Source organism: Capricornis sumatraensis, chromosome 14, assembly GCF_032405125.1.
Source record: "Capricornis sumatraensis isolate serow.1 chromosome 14, serow.2, whole genome shotgun sequence".
In the NCBI taxonomy this organism is placed as follows: Eukaryota; Metazoa; Chordata; class Mammalia; order Artiodactyla; family Bovidae; genus Capricornis; species Capricornis sumatraensis.
In genome coordinates this window covers 71,402,239-71,423,703 of record NC_091082.1, presented here as the reverse complement: position 1 = coordinate 71,423,703, position 21,465 = coordinate 71,402,239, and the positions used below count along the sequence as shown (strand labels likewise).

At 43.0% G+C, this 21,465-nt stretch overlaps 1 protein-coding gene across 1 annotated transcript in view; it reads right to left on the bottom strand.

The window, feature by feature from the left end:
- The window catches only part of LAMC1 (laminin subunit gamma 1), a 119,058-nt gene that overhangs the window by 15,813 nt on the left and 81,780 nt on the right, over nt 1-21,465 (bottom strand). The window contains exons 5-19 of the mRNA XM_068986299.1: nt 18,027-18,215; nt 17,096-17,213; nt 16,638-16,736; nt 16,414-16,550; nt 15,905-16,027; nt 15,624-15,813; nt 15,213-15,325; nt 12,496-12,717; nt 12,186-12,374; nt 6,721-6,966; nt 6,104-6,257; nt 5,377-5,519; nt 4,191-4,369; nt 2,939-3,095; nt 188-393 (exon numbers count right to left, since the gene is read on the bottom strand). Of these exons, the coding sequence (XP_068842400.1) occupies nt 188-393; nt 2,939-3,095; nt 4,191-4,369; nt 5,377-5,519; nt 6,104-6,257; nt 6,721-6,966; nt 12,186-12,374; nt 12,496-12,717; nt 15,213-15,325; nt 15,624-15,813; nt 15,905-16,027; nt 16,414-16,550; nt 16,638-16,736; nt 17,096-17,213; nt 18,027-18,215 (2,465 nt within the window). The remainder of the gene's footprint in view (nt 1-187; nt 394-2,938; nt 3,096-4,190; nt 4,370-5,376; nt 5,520-6,103; nt 6,258-6,720; nt 6,967-12,185; nt 12,375-12,495; nt 12,718-15,212; nt 15,326-15,623; nt 15,814-15,904; nt 16,028-16,413; nt 16,551-16,637; nt 16,737-17,095; nt 17,214-18,026; nt 18,216-21,465) is intronic.

Sequence of the window (21,465 nt, the reverse complement as noted above, 5' to 3'; positions counted from 1 at the left end):
AATTCAGTTTGGGCTAACTATTTCATGGCAACTATGAGCAATGTGGCTTTCTTCCTCCATGTTTAGAGACAAAGAAAAAGATACAAGGCATCAGTTTATCAGAGGAAGCACTCCACTACCAGTAAAAGGCTTGCTGTCAATGACCAAAGGGGCCCCCCTCCCACCTCAGACTGTCCCACTCACTCACCACATTGGCGATGGCAACCTTTGCTTTCTCAAGTTCTCTGGATGCGATTTCAATCAACTGCTCTGTGCTTTCGACCCGGGAACGCGCTTGTTCAGCCAAGTTTCCGGTCTCTTCAATGGTATTCCGGATATTCTGTAAACGGCTAATTTGGCTGAATAAGGTGTTATTCACTCTCTGGAGGCGATCCATCAAATTTTGGTCTACATCTGCAATAGCAGTGCAGAAGAAAGTTCATAAATTATCTGAAGGGGGGGACATATCATCTCATATGAAACCTGAGGCACTGCTTCTCATCACGCTTCCAAATACAGCATCTTTCTGACAAGTTTCCCGAAGCCAGCAGCGCAGCTGGTCAGTCCTCACTGTGCCCAGCAGTACGGCCACTGTTACGTTCAACCATGGTCTCCGATTGTGTTTAACTGGAGAGGAACACACCATCTCTCCCACTTGACAACAAGCCCCTCCTTTCTTACTCCACATGGCATCCCAGTCTTACACAATGACTGGCAAAGAGAAGACACTCAAAACATACCTAATGAAGCGAAGATTTTGACACTCCAGCACATGCAAGACTGAATAAAAATACAGTGCTAGTAAAAGCACTACCACACCCGAGAGCTGCACAGTTTTCTAAACTAGCAGAACACTCAGTTTGAAACAGAAGTTGAAATACAGCACCTTAAATTCGTTTTTAAAATTTCAATCTAAGTAGACTCTTGCCGCCACCCCACACATCCACGTAATTTCAGACTGATCTCTGCTTTTGAATAGTTCTTTGAATTGTTCTTTCTTAATTTTGCCCATTCGATTTAAACCACATAGCTGTACCCTCATCAATCAAGAAACAAATATAAGCCCATACAAAGATAATTCTGACATTATTAAAATTCTCACATCATGAGGTTATATTAATATACAGAAACCATTAAGTCAATCTTATTCAAACTGACCAGTGCTTGATTCTGCATGATGCTAGTGTTGGCATCTGAATTTTCCAAGGTATGTACAAGAGGTGAGAAGTTGAAGTCAAGATCAACAAAGGAATACAGCCTTGGAAAACAGCATCTTGGAAGCAGGGTCACCCAATCAATACACATGCAAAGCTGGTAGACTGCAAAACACTCATCGAACTACAGAATGACCCTGTTCAGATATTGCTTAAACAATTCTTGACGATCCAAAGCTTTTTAACAAAACACAAAATAAAAAACAAGTTGAAATTATGGAGAATCACTTAGCTTTAGGAAGCACCCAATGAAGCTAAGAAGCCCTTTCCATTTCAAACTCCGAGAAGGTAACCTATCAATCTCTTCGGCCTGTTCTTTAGAGAAACAATAGTATCCCCCCAAAAAAGGGAAGAGATAACCTAAGTGGATCACTTCAAAGCCCTCTAATTCCAAGTGTCCACTTGTACCGCATAATCTCCTTTCAAAACTGAAGAATAAACACAAGTTTAAGCTACAAATGAATACTTAGGGAGAGTCTGAAAGGATAAATCATTATGAAGACATTCTTATTCTTGGCTAGTTTGAACCTAAGTGGGAAAGGTCAGCCAGGAACTCCATGAGCCAGGACTTAGTGGGAGTGGATTTTAAACCCCAGCCTCACTCTGGTGGCTCCCAAAGCTAGCAGAAGCAGGAACGCATTATGCTCCCCATCCCTCGGGCGGCTCAGGGGCAAGTGTGGTGGCCACAGCTCCTATTAGCACATCGTCCCACAGAATCACCTGCGTGGGCAGAGGAAAGGCTACAGTCATTTTGGCTGAAAAGAGCCCGATGGGCTGCGGCTACACCAAGGTGTGGAGCCTGGATGAGTGGCAATGCTGGCCGACCTCGCTTTCTTGCCACTTGACTGAGCTCGAGGTGTTGGCACCAGAGCTGTGTGCCACACCCCACCTCTTAGGTGGCTGATCCGGCACTTAAGAATGACCACTCCACATTCAACTCTTCAATGGACATGGCAGGATAGATATGAATTTGTTGTTACAGGAGAATATGTTAATGGAAAAACGTGTCAAAATTTGAAAAATGAACATTCTAAAAAAAACCCCCACCATTATTTATACAGAACAGGAAACCTATAAATTCTTCTTAATCTAGGTTTAAGACTTAACTGAAACAAAAAACATGTTTTCCACATTTCATTTTTCCATTTCTAAAAATTTACCTCATAGAACAATTTCTGGACTGTCCTACAAAAATTAAACAAACTTGCTCAAACCAGACACATCCAATTTCTTCCTTCTACACTTCAATCATTTTATAAAACTTTAGGGACATTTACAACAGAAAATAAGCAACATATTTAGTTTTCGTTGACCTGTACCCTGACCAGAAGACTTCTCTAACTCATAGTGGAAATGGAGTCAACAGGGAAGTTGATCACTTCGGCCCCAAGTGTATTAACATTAATGCACACTTACTGTGAGTATCTGGCAAGCACCTGGATTTCAATGATGGAGAAAACCCTCAGACCAATGGTGAGCACCTTGATCCAAGGATTTACAAAATGCTTGCGTTTTAACATCTAACCATGTCTGATGTAATGGGAGAATTACTTCTGCCTAGTGTATCTTAAAACATTCACAGGTTCTTTTCTACATGTTTAAAAAATGAAATCATTCATATTCTAAACATAGTTTAAAAACTGAGAAAGGATTTTATAAAACCATACTATTTACCCTTGAACTAAGAGCCACATTTAAGGACAGCCCACCTCGCAGAAATTACCCACTTGTTTCACTTTGTGTACCTTTGACATCCTGGGCTTCACGAAGGAGGTCAGTAACTTCCCTCTCTGCTTCCTTTAGCCTATCCTCAAAGGCTTGATCTGTCACCATCTCATCCCCAGTTCCAAGGTTTGCAATGAGGTTCTCTAACTCCCGGAGTTTGGCTCGATGATCAGCAACCTAAACAGGATGAAAAAGGAAAAGGGAAAGGCAGCCTGCATAAACATTCCTGCAGAACCTGACTGCACAACCTGCAGAAACAATAATCAAAGCAGTGCTCTCTAAGTGTGGAGGTCTACATACTCCACGTATATAAACTTTCAAGCAGATAACAGGAGTAGTTATTCCTCATTTCTCTGGTTTCAAAAGAAAAACTGTCAGGCTGATCCCGCTGACTTTAAACTCTGCACACTGACGATTCTCCAGTTCTGATCGCTCTCTCTTGTTTAAGATTACTTTCCTGATACCGCCACTTGGCTCTCTGACAGGTATTCTCAATGTAATATCCAAAACTATACCCTTGATTTTTTTTCTCTTAAATATGTATTCTCTGAATCATCTCCATCTCAATAAGGAGTGCCTCCAACTACCTTAAGCAAAACAACCCAAGATCCATCCTTGATTCTTCTCTTTCCCTATCCTGACCCTCTCTTATATCCTGCCTTGCTCAACACACATATTGATCTAATTCAGTCTAGGCTTTCCCTTTTGCCCTATTCCTAACCATCCAACTGCATGCAGCAGACTGTTCTTGAAGTATAAACTGAATTTTCCAGCTTAAAACTCTTCAGCGCACTCCCATTGGATTTTGAATAAAATCTGAATTTCTTACTCTGGTCAACATGGTGCAACATAAGCAGTCTCTAACGACCTCTCCAGTCTTATCACAAACCATTCCCTCTTCATTCAGCAGGATCCAGATACCCTCGAGCTTCGAGGCCACTGTACCCCACGTTCCTTCTTCCTGAAACAGCCTACCCATCACTTCTCCTTTAGCTTGATCTTTCTTATCCTTAAGATCTCACCTTAAGTGAATTTCCACAGAGGCTTTATAGAAAGTAGTTCTCCCCAGTTATTCTCTGCATTCTTTCTTGTACTTATCTCAGTTAGTAATTCTTTAATTTTTATTATGTGTCTCCCAGTCGGCACTTGAGCCCTTGAGAACAAAGGCTGGATCTATCTGGTTCACCATATTTTCTCTAGAGCTGAGAGCATAGGAAGTGCCCATTCAACGTCTGCTGAATTGAATGAACGCATGCACTGTTGACAGCTGACCTTATCCTTCACCAGCCGGTAACAAGCTGGACATTCCTGGCAGCCAGGCCAAGACCGATTGTAGAAATAGTTCTCTTCACACTGGTCACAGCGATTCCCCACAAAGCCTTCTCTGCATTCACAGCGACCATTGTCCTTGCACTGGAGGGAAACAGAGCCCTCAGGATGACAGTCACAGGCTGCAGAATAAAGGGGAAAGGGTGCATAATAAGGAAAAGAACGGAAGAGTGCATTTTCTTTAAGCTCAGAGTGATATCAATAAGCCAACTGTACTATCATTAGAAGTAGACGCTTTGTGAAAAACAGGCTGATTTAGGAGAATTTAAATGGTTATGCCTGCTCAGCAGAGAAGACAGACATTTTTAAAACAACAGTAAATTTTAAAGTAAAGTGAGCATCTTTGGGAGGGGGCACATTTCCTATGACTGAATAATTATACAAATTAGTCTATGAAGTAGAAATCAGTCCATTACAGAAAGTGCCCTTTTCGTGCACTTCCAAGAATTCACCTCTACCTTCATCTCTCCAACTGTTTAATTTTTTCTTTCTCTAAGGAACTAGAACACCCAAATGCTAGTGCTGATTTTCCATTATTTTGTAGTTTGTTTACTCATGTTGTTCTCTGAACGGAGTCAATGACCTATGCCGCATTCCACAGGAGAAACGAAGGAATTCAGAAAGCAAAAACCCAAACTGTTCTGCGGCCTAATTCCAGGCAAGTGTTTATGCCAAAGAGCAGCAGATGTGGACGTGTAAGCGCACCAAAAGGGCCCCAAGGGTGGGAAGCAACTGCAGTCAGTAAGTCAACAAACACGTCTGAGCAGAGTCCCTCACAGCTTCATCATCTGCACGGAGAATGTGATCAATTAAAAAGTTTCATTAAGCACAGGAGGCGGCTCGGTAATCAAAGGGTAATCACTTGGAAATATGAAAGACCCCAAAAAGGAAGGATCAGAAACACTATAAAAGAAGACATGAGTTGGGTGGTTGCTAAGAAACCAGAGAGGCTTTCGGTCCTCTGAGTTTTAGAAATGGATCATGTTTCTGTAAAGCATCTCTGAGGACTTGCGTATGGCCCTGACTGTGAGCTGTGGGCCTACAAGGAGACTGGTAAAACGTTTTGGATTCACAGTTCTAACGGGGATGAGAGGGGACTGAAGACGTCTATGCCACCCACGCCCCTTACGTTTGCAGCCTTCGGGTCCAAACCCAAAGTGGTTGACCTCGCAGCGCTCACAGTGCTGACCGGTGATGCCAGGCTGGCACTCACACTGGCCACTGTGGATGTCACACTGTCCGTTGGTGGAACCCAAAGCGTGGCAGTCACACCTAATAAATGAACACATACAATTCTTGGGTAAGAAAAACAGACTTTAAGCAAACCTTTCTTTTTTTTCCTTTCAGCACAGGACTGATGCAATTTTGTATCAGAAAACAGAATGTTTTAATGATGACAGATGTTAAGGTTCCTGAGGTTCCAGTAATTTTCATGAGCTCTACTAAGATCTTCTTTTTCTAACCTAACCCACACAAATACTGCTGTTCCACTACTAAAACCACTTTCCATGGCTCTCCAATCTGGCACTGCATGGGCGCTGGGCTGGAGCTTTGCTCTGTAAGCCCAGAAGTTCTGATTCCAAATGTCTCAGAAAGGACCTTATAATTTGCATTTTTTTAAAAAAATGTTGCTCAGGTGACGCTGACACAGCTGGTGCCACTGCCTCCACCCTCTGCTCTCATTACTTCATTACAGCTCTCCAGCATCACCTCTAAAGGTTGCCTTGCCTGTTTCAGGCACTCAAATAACTCCCGAACAAAGCCAAACCAACTGTGAAATATAACTTACAAAAATTCACCTGTCACAATTAAAAAAAAGCCAAGGTTGCCCGCACCAAAGGCACCCATCACTGTACCTCTCACAGCCCTGCCCGCTCTGCAGGTTGTAGAATCCGGGGTCACAAGCACCGCAGTCCCGGCCACTCACGTGGGGCAGACACTCGCACTGCCCGGTCACGGGGTTACAGCTGTTCTGCTGCTTCACTGTCCCGTAGGGATTGCAGTCACAGGCTACGGCAGGAGGACACAGACAGCAAAAGAGACACATCACCCGAGAGGAGCCGTCAAGCGTAAACGACACAAATAGAGTCTTTTGACTTGTGCTGTCCAATACAGCAGCCACCAGTCACTGAACGGAGATGCGCTGTCAACGTGAAACACACACTTGACTTTGAAGAAGCCGTGTGGAAAAAAAAAGAACGTACATCTCAACTATTTTTTATTGATTAGTTGCTGAGATGATAATACGTTAGACACGTCAAATAAAATACAATGTTAAAATTAACTTTACCTGCTTCTCTTTATTGTACTCTATCTACTAGAATAACTTAAATTACGTTAAGTGGTTCACACTATACCTCTATGGAACAGCGCTGCATTAGACCAGACAACTGTAAATATTTAAAGAGACCGTACAGTGACGCGCAGGATGAGCAAGTGTAACTGTGAGAGGATCTGGCCGATGGCTGGTTACCTTTGCATTTGTCTGCTGGATTGGGAGCCAGGGGGTTTCCAAAAAATCCATCTTTGCACCGGTCACAGTAGAAGCCGGCCGTGTTATAGATGCACTTCAGGCATTCTCCCGTCAGGCGGTTGCAATTCCCAACCGCATTGGGATCGATGTTGTCATTGCACTGGCACAGGCGGCAAAGCCTCACGGGGCCGTTACTACCCAGCGGGTCTCCAAAGTAGCCATCATCACAGAGCTCACATCGTTTACCTGCGTGTGAGACAATCTGATGTTATGAGAGAAAGGCCTTAGATGTTTCTAGTGCCACTGGTTACAGACAGTCTGGAGGAACCACCAGGCGCAATGCTACACGATGCCATGGACATGGCATCAGCCTAGGAGAGAAGACGACCTGGGCTGCAGCTCTGGCATGGTGCCCGGCCACTGGGGTGACCTGGACACATCTCCATTTCTTCAGAAATACAGCACCCGGTTTGCCTCCTTCTCCAGCTGTTTTGAGGATTAACTGAAATCATGCCCTAAGAGTGTGAATGAGGCTTTACTAACCTTTCCAGCCCCAAGGGTTGGCACATTCACCTGTGTCTGCTTTTGTCAATAATACTGAGAAAACTGAAAGATGACATTTTTTTAAACATGGTTTTTAAAAAATGCTTGTTTGTTTATTTGGATGTGCTGGGTCTCAGCTGCAGCACACTGGATCTTTTGCTGTGGCGCACGGACTCTCTAGTTGCAATGAACAGGCTTAGTTGCCCTGTAGTATGTGGGACTGAGTGTCCCAATCAGGGACTGAACCCATGTCTTTTGCGTCAGAAGGCAGATTCTTTACCACTGAACCACTGGGAAGTCCCTGAAAATGCCTCTTCATATCCTTCATTCCTCATACAACAGAGCTGAAAAAGTGACAGTCACTCAGTCATGTCTGACTTTGCAACCCCATGGACTATAGCTCACCAGGCTCCTCTGTCTATGGAATTCTTCAGGCAAGAATACTGGAGTGGGTTGCCATTCCCTTCTCTAGAGGGTCTTCCTGACCCAGTGATCGAATCTGGGTCTCTTGCATTGTAGGCAGATTCTTTACCAGTTGAGCCACCAGGGAAGCCCCATACAACTGGTTTGGCAGGATCATTTTCTTAAAACATAAAAGGCATCTACTAATCCTTGTTTGAGCAGTGTCAGCCGGCACAGGAGAGACCTCAGAGATCCTCATTTGCTACTCATTCTTATTATGGAGAAAGAAACAGACAGGCTAAGAAATTTGCCCACAACCAAGGAACTAACTAACTATGTCTCTCTGTAAAAGAGACAGAGCCAGTACTCAAGGCTCTTTTCCACGGCATTAAACTCACTGCTCCTGATCCTTCCTTTTCCACTTGCCCACCATTATTAGCTCAAGTTATGTTTGTGGTATCTTTGTAGCCAACTGGACCTAAATTAGCCTAAACTGTTTTTGGAGAAATAGAGGTTTGTTCATTTACTCATCCCATTAATACTGCCTGAGCATCTATCACGTACAGACTGTTCTAGGGTTGTCCAGGATGATGTGGAGAACAGGGTGGATGAGGTCTCTGCTCTCACAAGGCTTGTGCTGCCCCTGAGGGAGATGAGTTCACAATCAAATAAACAAGACCACATCAGATACTGACATGCCTAAAAAAGTTAAAACAGAAAATATGATGAGAGAGACAGGTCAAGGGCTACTTCATATCGGATGGTTCCTCTCTAAGAGGAGATATTTGGGATGACAATGAAGAGACACAAGGAACTAAAGCATGATAATATTCAAGGGAAGAATGTTCCAGAAAAGCAAGATGAGCTTGTGGAAGCAGTAACAGCAGCCATGTAGGGCACAGTAAGGAAACTGAGTTTAAATTAAAGTGCAGTGAGATACTATTGGGGGGGGGGTGCAGTTTCTAAGTGATGAGATCTGATTTACATTTTAAAAGTATTATTCTGGCTGCTGCCTGGGGAATGGGCTGTAGGAGAGCAGAGTGGAGCATGGTGGCAAATTAGGAGGCGATCTCAGGTGAGAGATGACGATGGTGTAGAACAGGGTGGTTACCAGTGAAAGTGGTAAAGAGTGGTCAGATTTGAGAGACTAACACCTTCTGGCTGACTCCTGGGAAATGAAAGAAAGAAGAATCAAGGATAAGCCTAGGGTTTTAGCTTGAGCAAACAGGTGAATGGAGATAAAGACCAGGGAAGGAACAGAGTCAGAATTGGAGACGATCAAAGACCTAGCTTGGATTTGCTTAAATGTGAGATTCCTTTGGCTGTCTGATTCAAAGTCACAATAGAAAATATTCTGGCACCTTCAAACTAGCAACACTGGAGCAGAGTTAATAAAGACAGCATCTACAGAAGGCAGGGGAGAGTGCTGAGACACCTCAAGTACAGTGTAGTACTTGGGATAGTAACACAGGGGTCCATAACCTTGACCTCAGCGGGTGAGCAGTTACCAGAACCTAACAGTTTCTAACTTTATCAGAAAGAGCTGTTTGGAGAAGGTCACCTGCCAAGAGTCGAGAGACGCTTCAGACACGGGGCCTTGGAATACATACTCTGCCCTCATCCTCTTTTCCTCGGATCTCCCATGTGCTTCCCACCAAGCGGAGGGGGGCCGTGTGACGCAGCGCACACAGGTCTCAGCAGGGTGGGGCAGCGCAGAGAGTGGATATGGAGGGGCCGACGGAAGGCTCCCTACCCACCATTCAGGTAGAGACAGCAAGCAGGTAGCTGGCCCTCAAGAGAGCAAGGTCAGGGGTGAAAGCAAGGATTTTCCAGCTGTAGGCAAGGAGGGGCTTTTGAAGCCTAAAGGTGAGAGGTGCTCACCTAAGGAGAGCATACAGATAAAGTTGACAAGAAAACCCCAGGCTGAGAAACAGAAGTGCTCAAAGGGAGACCCAAAAGAAGAGAAGAAAACCAAGGGGAGGGAAGAGTCACAAAAGGCAAGAGCAGAACCTGGAGCAAAGGGAGCAGTCAGCAGTATCCAGTGTTGCTGAAACTCCAGGTCAGGTAAGGACAGAAAACTGCCCCCTGCATCTGGCAAACGGACCACTGATGAGGCAACAGAAGGTCTAGCTGGGGGGGGGGGGGGGGGGGCGGGGAGGGGGGGGCAGGCAGGGCGTGAAAAAACAGGATGTTAAAAGGGGATGGGAAGCTAGGGGCTCTTTTGCCTCTGAGGTAAATACAACAGTTTCCAGACACAAGCTCCTTCTCCAGCGTAGGATTAAGACAGTACTTCAGTTCTGCTTTTTCATCAGTTAATTTAGCTAGTTTAGATATGATCCATATTTTAAACGTCTTAGGGACTTCCCTGGTGGTCCAGTGGTTAAGAATCTGCCTCCCAGGGCAGGGGACACAGGTCTGACCCCTGGTTAGGGAACTAAGACCCTACATTCTGTGGGGCAACTAAGCCCCTGGTGCGGCAACCACCAAGCCCACGCACACCGCGGCCAGGGAGAAACCCGCGCACACCGCGGTCACGGAGAAACCCGCGCACACTGCGGCCACAGAGAAACCCGCGCACATCGCGGCCAGGGAGAAACCCGCGCACTCCAATGCAAGCCGCCCTGTGCCACAACTAAGGCCCGACGCAGCCAGAGAGACACATTCAAATGTCTTAAAACCTGCCTTGAATAAAACTCAATTGAAAAATCTTTTAGAAAAGTCAAAACAGAGCTACATGGTAGCCCTTCAAAGCTCTCGTTGCAAAATATCCTCCAAAGCTTTAGCTAGCCCGCCCCTTTGTTTCAGAGTCTAGGATGTAGGTTCAAATCCAGGGTGTACTACCTACATGACTTGGGCAATTTATAGACTTCTCTTATTATCCTGCCGGTACCCGGAGAGGTGTCTTTTTTCTCCTTTAGCATTCTTGAGTGCATTTCTTTATCTGAACTAACACTGTATGAAAATGATCCCTGTACTTCCCTCCACTTTTAGACCCTGGAGAGTAGGGACCCTCCTTTATTCATCTTCATAATCCCAAAGCCATGCACTCAAACAATTTTGTTGAAAAAAAATTAGTATTATTAATTTAGCTGAAAAGATCGTTTTAAGTATTAAATGCAGAAGTGAATCATGCACGAAGATCTCAGTGGCTATCATCAGTTATTCCATTCTCCAACAGTCTTCTAAATGAGGAACATCTCACTTTGCATCTGCAACCTCCATTCATTTATTTAATAAATACTCGCATTCATTCAACAAATACATGTGCCAAACACTATTTTGGGTGTTAGGGATACAAAGGTGAATAAAACAGAGCAAAGTCCCTGCTTCAAGGATCTTAACTCTGGGGATGGAAGGGGGAGATAAGCAATAAACAAATGAATACACATAAAAATATCAAGCAGCTAAAAAGCGCTATAAAAAGCAAACCAGAATGTAGGAAAATAAACAGTGATAATATATATATTTTTTAAAAGGTTTTGTGCTAGTTTCACACAGACTTCTATATTCTAATTAACATCCTCAAGAATTGCTATAGATCATTTCCTTCAATCCAGGTGATACCTCACAAAACAAATGCAGTTGACCCTTGAACAATGCAAGGAGTCGGCGGTTGCCTGACTGCTGCCCTGCACAGTCAGAAATCCAAATACATTCTGAAATTCCAGCCCCCACCTCATGTGGCTCCTCCGTACTCACAATTCCACGTCCAAGGATCCAGCCAACCATGGACTGTAGCACTGCAGTATTTACTACTGAAAAAAATCTGCATGTAAATGGACCCATGCAGTTCAAACCTGTGATTTGAACCTTGAATCCATACAGTTCAAGGGTCAGCTGTATATTTCACAAATATTCTGTGAGAAGCATTTAATTAGTGACTAATATAACATTTTCTAAAATCTCCTATGATATTCCATCTTTCTATAAGCATCCCAAATAATTTTACTTCGCCGTCTGTCCAGTGGTTAAAAACCTGCCTTGCAATGCCAAGGACATGGATTCGATCCCTAGTCAGGGAAACTAGGACCCGACGCAACCAAATAAATATTGGTGGCTGAGTGGTAAAGAATCTGCCTGCCAATGCAGGAGACTTGAGTTGGAGCCTTGGGTCAGGAAGATCCCCTGGAGGAGGAAATGGCAACCCATTCCACTATTCTTGCCTGGAGAATCCCACAGACAGAGGAGCCTGGTGGGCTACAGTCCATGGATTCACAAAAGAGTCGGACATGACTTGGTGACTAAATAGCAACAACCTGAGGATAATACAAGAAGCTATCTCAGAGGGTTGCGAGGATTAATGAGGCAGTAAATGTTAAAGTGCTTAGAAAAGCACCTGGCCATAAATATATTATGTCAGCTATTATTAATATCAGATATGCATTTTATGAATCCATAATAAACCTGTTTCCAACAAAACTTTTGCTGCTGGGAAAACCAGTCATGGAACCAAACCAGAAAATCCTAAAAACTTCCTAAGCCCTTCTTTCCCAAGCGCTCCTGTGGGAGAGCCGACTCACCGGTAGTTCCTGTAGGACAGTTGGTGCACACCACCTCCTGGGTCTTAGGGACAACAGCACAGCTGGAGCCCCCAGGGCACGGACAGGGCTGGCAATCAAAGGAGGTGCCCGCAGTCGAATCGCCATAGTAGCCATCGCTGCACTTCTCACAGTGCGGCCCGGCCGTGTTGTCTCTGCAGTTACAAACACCTATTTGGAGAGCAGGTGTGAGAAGACAGGCAAGCGTCCAAGCAAACAAGACAGTGGGCATTTCTGACCCGCCTGCTGAAGAGAATTTAGCTCTAGCAGTCCCCAGAGGTCATCCTCTCACCTGTCTCCGGGTCGCAGGTCTCGCTGTGCCCATTGCAGGTGCAGAGCACACAGGGACTGTAGGGGCCAAGGCTTGGGGTTTCTCTCCGGTAACCTGAGAGGCACAGCTCACAAAACTGCCCTCCGTATCCCACGGGACATGTGCAGGACTCCACCCAAGTTGCGGGGACCCCGGGCCCAGGACGAGCGCTTGCCAGGGTGACATCATCCAAATAGCCAGCACCTGTGTGTGGTGGGGGGAAAGAGAATCAGTGGACTGGCTTCCGTTTTCCAAAACTTCATGAAAAGTCATCAGCGCTAAAGGATAACCAGACTCAAAATTTTAGAGACAGCCAACCATTAGTTTAATTAATCTACTGGAGAAGATAACTAGAAAATACAACTTAGAGCAATTATGTGGTACCTGGTGCTGCTGCTGCTAAGTCGCTTCAGTTGTGTCCGACTCGGTGCGACCCCATAGACTTCAGCCCACCAGGCTCCCCTGTCCCTGGGATTCTCCAGGCAAAAACACTGGAGTGGGTTGCAATTTCCTTCTCCAATGCATGAAAGTGAAAAGTGAAAGTGAAGTCGCTCAGTCATTTTTGACTCTTAGCGACCCTATGGACTGTAGCCTACCAGGCTCCTCCACCCATGGGATTTGTCCAGGCAAGAGTACAGGAGTGGGGTGCCATTGCCTTCTCCAGGTACCTGGTGCTAAGTATCTGGAATGGCAGTATATCAAACTTTTATTTTTTAAACACACACACACACTTATACACACATACACGCACAGAGAGATTTCAATATTACAGTTCTCCCAATCAGATCCCCAGAAGGAAACGGTAACCGACTCCAATATTCTCGCCTAGGAAATCCCATGGACAGAGAAGCCTGGCGGGCTGCAGTCCATAGAGTCGCAAAGAGTGGGACATGACTGAAGTGACTTAGCACACACACCCAACCACCAATGTGAAAAACGAAAGGCACTGGGCAATGATCTGGGGCAAGAAAAGACAGAAGGAAGAACGTGGGAACAGGAAGAGTTTAAGGCTACAGCCACGAAGCCATGTTTTTGTTCTTTTGCCACAAAAGCAGGCACTGATCATAGAGTTTAAGGGTTAGAAAGCAGGGAAAGCACCTGTCAATAAGGACCACGCAACTATATGTTTTGCCCTGCATAAAATAGCAAATATAATTAAACAAGTTCGAATAATCAAGGCTACTTTGACAAACATAATTATTCCAAAGCCATTACGCCATTACACCATATATCATAACACTTTCTTGTTTTCAAAAGAAAATAAAAATAGAGAAAGCCTTATACTGGCTTAGCTCAAACAGTGAATGTGACAGGCTCAAAAGGAACACCCTATGGAAGGGTCAAGTTTTTATTATACCAGCAAGTTTCCCTTTAATTTTCATTCCACTTCTATCTCTTATACAGTCTTATCTTTTAAGTGTATCTCCCCATGTTATGAAATATCACTTGTTTATATAGAAACTGACAACCTGAAGCTAAAGGACATCTCTTATTTTTGCTGTGAACTTAGTTTAACTTTTAATATACTTACGGGTTTTTTCAACATTAGATCATGAAAGACATCTCCACTGTTAAAGTGCTTCCAACTCCAAATATTGTTAAGTCTCCCCATCCTAAAAGTATTCTTCCTTCAATCTGTCCCTAGTCCCAAATTATAATCTCTTTTCCTCCCTTTAAAGCTGAACTTCTGAAAAGAATAATATTTTACTTCTTCATCTTCAAATGTACTTGTGATTTAATTTACTTAATTAAATCACTGCAATCTAACTGGTTTCAACACTTCTCTTAAAATAAAAAGTCACCAATGACTCTTTAGTTGCCAAATAACAAAATCCAATTGTACTGTCTTTCTCAATCTGTTAACTGTTCCTCTTCCTTAAAATTCTTTTTTTCTCTTGAGTCTCAGATCATGGTCCTTAAATAACCATGTTTCCAGGATTGCTTCTTTTCTCTTCCTACATTTTTTGTCATATTTCCAAGTTTAAAAATTGCTGCCCACACGTTGACAGCTCTGATTCTACATTTCCAGTCCCAACTAAGTCCCATCCATATTTCTAACTACTTATAATACATTTTCATTTGGCTATTCATGCAAGCACCTCAAAAATCAACACAACCAAGCTGCTGATGCCACTGCCGATGCCACACCAATGCCCTGTTTCCTCTCCCCCAGCAAGCTCTACCTTTCTACAGAAACAGGTCCTCATTCTAAAAAATTTTAGGAAAACAATTTAAAGGCACACTTAAAAACAGCTTTGTTTATCTAAAATTATAACAAATGTTCATTCAGTAAATTTTAGCTTTTCGTTTAGCTAAAAGGGCTTGATAATTGGTTTAGTTAAAAGGGTTTGATAATTACATAGGAAGAAGTAAAAAGAAATGGAGGTTATGGAATGTGAGCCAGTAGAATTATATTGGGATTCTTAGAAAAATCTAATTATATATATCATGTAACCTCAATAGGCTTATCCATTATAAGACAACACCATTACTAATTTTTGGCTAATTTTCTCCAGGTCCTTAAGAGATGTTTCAAAATGCATTATTTTTACACAATCCATGTATGATGAGGAAATTTATTATACCACTTCTTTAGGATCAAGTTTATAATATTAGGACTTTAGAGATAACCTTTTGATTCTGGATCCTTTTTCCTAATCATCATCTTAAATGATTATCTTAATTATATCATAACTTACTTCTCTCACTGTATGTCCCACGAATCTTGATAGAGGTCAAATTGTTCAGGAGTTTCTGAAATTCAAAAGGGGTAAGAGTAGGCCTCCAAGGGTAATCTGTCGCTTCATGGAGCCTAGAGAAAAAGGAGGGGGCACATTAACCTCTGTAAGGACAATTCTAGGTGCTGAGAAAGTATTTCTTAGTCATCCATGCCACCCGCGATGCACTACTCTGCCAGTCTAACCACGTCAGAGATGACCATACCGCTGGAAAAGGTACAGGTAATCAAGGGAAAAGTTCCCTTTTACAAAGTCACGTCGAGAACACCAAAGTTTTTCTTTAATACATACCTTGAGGCCTGAGGCGCTTAGATAAAGAAACCACTTTTGTAATTCTGGTCAAGTCAGATTTTATAAACCAAACTGTCTCACCTGAAGACGTATTTCACAGTGGTCTCACTTGGATAGGAATTGCCCTGAGCGATCAAGGGCACAGACACTCTTAGGCCAGCTCCTTCAAGCACTAGGTCTTCTGCCGAGAGGCGAGTGTCTCGCCTGTCCACGCGGAAGGAGAAGGAGAAATTCTGACCATAACTCAACACCTGCTTGCCCAAGAACTTCGCTGGAAGGCAGACACAATGGTGAGCAATACCGTGAGGTCAGGAATAAACACAATCACATACCACACCACACGGCTTCCTAGCCTTACTTACCAGGGGCGATGAAGTACCTAGGAAAGTAGCTGTCTGAGATGACGGCAATATCCTGCCTCTCAGAGGACCACTCAAATGATGCTTCAGAGCCATCCCTTTGTTCTGCACGCCACCCATCTTCATCTACAAGCAGAGGAAAAAAACACAAGTGCCATTACCTTGCAAACATCCTGAATTCAGTTCCTCGATATTCCACAAAACATAAAGTCATCAATGGAAGTTTTTGAGTAAATGGAGGCTGTAACAGTACCTATATATGCTATAACTCTGAAGCTATATTTTTCTTTATTTTATATAACATTTATACTCCCAGGTAAATTCTAAAACCATCTGTATATGTTTTCATTAAATTAAAAGCCAAAAAAAAAAAAAAAAGCCAAACAAAAATCACATACATTAAAAGAAAAAGTGTTGATAGTCTCAAAAAGTCTTCAAAGAGTTACCGACTTTTTTAATACTGTAAGCCTAGGCTCAAAATTCTAGGGGACAGAAGGAAAGGTCTACTTTACCAGTCTCAAAGGTAGAGGTTATAGAATAAACGCTGTAGCCAACGGCATTTGTGCACACGGAGGAATGCCCAAAGCAGAAGCAAGGGGTGCACCCTCTAGGGTTAGATGATTCCAGATTAAAAAATCCAGGTTTGCATCTGAAAGAGATTAAGATACAACCAGGTATTTTTTTGTATCTGAAATATGAGAGAAGATACAACGCAGCCAGAGAAAGAATGAGCTACCTCTCACAATTGAAGCCTTCAACATTGTCTTTGCAAACACATCTTCCTGTTTCAACATTACATTCATCTATGCTGCCAGAAGGATTGCAAGAGCATGGCCTGTTGGATGGAAACCGGAGTGAAATGATGAAATAAGAGGATAAAGAAATTTCGCTCTAAGACATTCGTTTGTTTTACATGTTAATAGATTAAAAAAAAAATACATAAAAAGCAAAATTAATCCTAAAGTCATCTTTGTATTTGGATTTTATTTCAGTCAAGGACACTCATCACATTTAGACATTAAAAACTGCTTCATCTCTGTACAAAACAATCCTGGATCATCATTACAGCTAGAAGCCTTAAATCTTGGTGATAATTATTATGGGGGGGAAATGTCTATATGGCTGCAGATAAGCTACAAGATCTATTACTAAGAATCAGCTACAATTAGATTCCGCCCCCTTAGAAAATCTTACCTGCACCCAGCCTCAGTGAGAGAATGGTACCCAGGCTGGCAACGGTCACACTTGTCCCCCATCACTCCTGGCTTACAGCTACATCTGCCATAGCTATCACACTGCGTACTGAGGGAACCTGAAATACAAAGCACTCAATGTCAACCACCAGATAGGAAAGTAAAACTAATGTCTCAAAGAAAGAAAACTGGTAACTAAAAACAATGCTTGAAATTCAGTATGTAGATTGGTGTTCAGGGTCTAGATGGTAACTAAGAGAATAAAGATCAAATTTTAAAACAGAACTCCCTCAAAACCATATCCCTTTAAACTATGACATTTAAACTTTCCAGACATACACCCTAAGATGAATCTACTCATAATTATTGAAAAATACTAACAAATAACTCTGTACCCATGATAAACTGCATGTGAAATCAGTCATTTTGGACAAGCACAGGCTCCTTAGGGCCTGTGTCTAGAATTTAAGTATACACAGGCAGGAACGGCAAATAAAGTTCAAACTCCTGGAAAAGTAGAACAGACTAAGAGCTCTCAGCTCCTCTGAACACACAGCAACATGCTGCAGGAGTTTAGCCCTCCAAAGAGGTTAGACTAAACAAAATCATTAAGGAAGAACTCACGGAGCAGCTAACCAAACTTTTACAGTCAAATTCAAATGGTCTCAATGATCTTATTGCTAATTATTTATAAAACCATTACTCAGGCCAATCCCAGTTTTATACACACCAGAAAATCATCTAAACGCTCCATCTGGTTAAAGAGAATTCAGGCTGATGCCACATCATTTACACATTATAACAATATTCCCTCTTCTACATTTAACCTGTGAGAATCCTAAGGAAACAAAGTTTTATTTCCTGGGGATACAGGAAATGCTTATTTTATCTCCCAACCCATCAGGCTGAAGCAGCCCCTGGCTGTCACTTACCAACAGGACTACAGTGGCAGGGAGAGCAGGCTTCCCTGTTCCCAAGGCGGAAGAAATTCTCCCGGCACCTCTCACACTTGGCGCCGTCTGTGTTGTCCTGGCAGTTGGTACAGTGGCCCCCATGGCCCGTGGAACGGTATAGTTCAGGGTCAAAGAAGCATTCCTGAGATCGGCCATTGCAGTCACAGGCTGTTGGCCAAAACGTTAAGTCAGATCCATGTTTCTTTACAAACGGCATTTTAGAAGACTCAAACCAAACTGTAACTCCCCATATCTCTGTGACAGATGGTGGTGGTGGTGGTGGTGGTGGTGGTGGTTTAGATGCTAAGTCGTGTCCAATTCTTGCAACCCCATGGACTGTAGTTCCTCTGTCCATGGGGTTTCCCCGGCAAGAATACTGGAGTGGGTTGCTATTTCCTCCTCCAGGGGATCTTCCCAACCCAGGGATTGCATTCGTGACTCCTGCATTGCAGGCGGATTCTTTACCTCTGAGCCATGATAGGTGGTAGGTAGTAGAATGACCACCAGATACATTTCTCATTTTAAAAAAATGAAAAAAGTATGTCTGTCAATAAAGTGCTTATAGTCAGGTTATCAGCTTATAAGGAAATGTTCATCCTTATCAAAAATGGTACCATCATAGCTTAGTTGTTAAAGAATCTGCCTGCAATGCAGGAGAACCTGGCTCAATTCCTGGGTTGGGAAGATCCTCTGGAGAAGGGAAAGGTACCCACTCCAGTATTCTGGCCTGTACAGTCCAGAGGGTCACAAAGAGTCGGACACAACAGAGTAATTTTCTCTTTAAAATATAACTAATTCCTGTACTTGGGAATCTCCAGATAGTAGTACCAGTTCAGTCACTCAGTTGTGTCCGACTCTTTGCGACACCATGAACTGCAGCACGCCAGGCCTCCCTGTCCATCACCAACTCCTGGAGTTCACTCAAACTCACGTCCATGGAGTAGGTGATGCCATCCAGCCATCTCATCCTCTGTCGTCCCCTTCTCCTCCTGCCCCCAATCCCTCCCTCCCAGCATCAGAGTCTTTTCCAATGAGTCAACTCTTCGCATGAGGTGGTCAAAGTACTGAAGTTTCAGCTTTAGCATCAAGTAAAAGCCAAGTCAAATTACAATTTTTCGGAGTCTTTATCCTTCATTTTAATACCAAGTCCAAGCACAAGGGATCAGTTTACCATTTTAGGGCTCAGACAGTTCAAATACATTAGCCACTAATGTATTTCAAAATGCCAGATTACTTGCATACTGAGCCTGGGGTGACCTGAGCTATACTGGGTACAATACGTACTTCTGTAAAAGGAAGCAGGAAATCTAGATGCACTGGAAAGTAAACCCGCTAGAAGGGAAATCTAGACCCACTAGATGCCTCTATCTACTGGGAAGCCACGGTACCCAGTGGGTCATCTGTTAAGCAGCTATAGTCCCTATAGGGCATAACCATATTTTAAGAACAAGTATCTACAGTCACTGAAAATCTTTACTATACTTGCATTAACATGATTTTTTTCAGATTATTAATTCTGCCCCAAGTACAGATAGTATTTTGACTATTAAATAAAAATAAAATTTTATTTGATTTCAGATACAGCAGGAACTTGTTTAAAAAAAATTTTTTAACGTATCTATTTTTTTCTCCTCCCTGCCTTTCCATGAGTTCTTTTATAGTGTTATACTTGAAAATTTTTTAGGAACTTGAATCACTAGCATCAAGAATTAGAGAGTTAAGTAATTTTAAAAGCTCCCATTCCCTTCTTCAAATCAGCTATTTTCTCTTCTCTCAAGCCTCCCTAGACTATCTCACAATCAGCCCAGCTTACAGCACCTAAATGGTCTGGTGCCTGGAGTCTATGAGGCAGAACCACCCCCATGTCTACTCTGTCCTAAGCCACCACTAAAGAGGATGCTGTGGCTCCCTCATCACCAGCTGAGAAGAGAAGACAGCTGTCATCTTCTCTTCCCTACCCCCAGCACCTGACAACACTGTAGTACCGTCCCCACTCCAGGAGCTTCTCTCTCTGAGGGGTCATGGTGCTGAAGGGACTTCCAAGGGAAGCAAACCGACTTAGCTCCTCATCGAAGCCTTGTTAGCTGTATTCAGTTCATTTGCCAGTGAGAAGCTGGCAATCATATTACACTCGTTTTTCTCAAAACGTTCCCTGATGGACTCAAAATATGACATCATTAAGCAGATTACTGTTCAAACACATGTGTATATTTACTTAGATGTCACATCTTAGGAGAAATCACTTTTTATCAGCCTTTATCATGTAGCTTCTAACACTGGATGTTACAGTTCAGTAAAAGATATAGAGAAGTTCAAGGGCTTACGAACACTAGAGGAGGCGGCTATCAAACTTACCTAAAAATCAGGGATTTGCTGAAAAAAGAAAAGATGAAAATGTGCTGTATGCAGCTAATGGAAACAGTCCTAAGTCAAGACACTGGTCCCTTTTCAAGGTTTCTGCCAATAATTCCTGCAAGTTCAGAGTGTCTTCCTTCTTAGTCCCTTTATTTCCAAGAAGGTATGATAAGGAATATTTATAAGGACAGAAGAAAGTTATAGCTGCTTTAAAAGTGTCTTATTTTTTAAGTTCTTGGCAAATCATGATTACACAGTTTCATGATTTTTCTCCTAAGATTCCTTTCTCTATCTCTTCAGAATAAACCAAGACATTTATGAAGGAATAAACAATGTATAATCTTTTTTCATTTTCTCTCTTCCTAAGACTACTAGGATCTACTCTTCCTCTCAAAGCCTCTCGCCTCTGCACAAGGGAAGTACGAAAATTCTCTGTATTTCGCTCTCTAGACAGATAAAGAAAAAATAATTCTGATAAACAATCTTTTGATGGTAGTCTTAGTCTACTTCTCATCACACCTGACTAACGTAGATCAGCAACCTTGGTTGTCTGAAGAAATAAGAACTGGAAGGAAGAAGAATATTTTAAAGAGCAACAAAGAAAAGACTAGAAAAACCATGTTTTAGTGTAGGCTACACATCTACCCAGTCCATTCTAAAGGAGATCAGCCCTGGGTGTTCTTTGGAAGGAATGATGCTAAAGCTGAAACTCCAATACTTTGGCCACCTCATGCGAAGAGTTGACTCATTGGAAAAGACCCTGATGTTGGGAGGGATTGGGGGCAGGAGGAGAAGGGGACGACACAGGATGAGATGGCTGGATGGCATCACTGACTCGATGGACATGAGTCTGAATGAACTCCGGGAGTTGGTGATGGACAGGGAGGCCTGGCGTGCTGCAGTTCATGGGGTCGCAAAGAGTCGGGCACGACTGAGCAACTGAACTGAACTGAACACTGGCACAGTATTTAGAACTAAGGAAAAGGCCAGACCTTGAACATGCTGCTCCCATTCTGTTTAGTATGCTCCTCAAGGAAATAGAAAACCTGCAAGTTTATGTTTA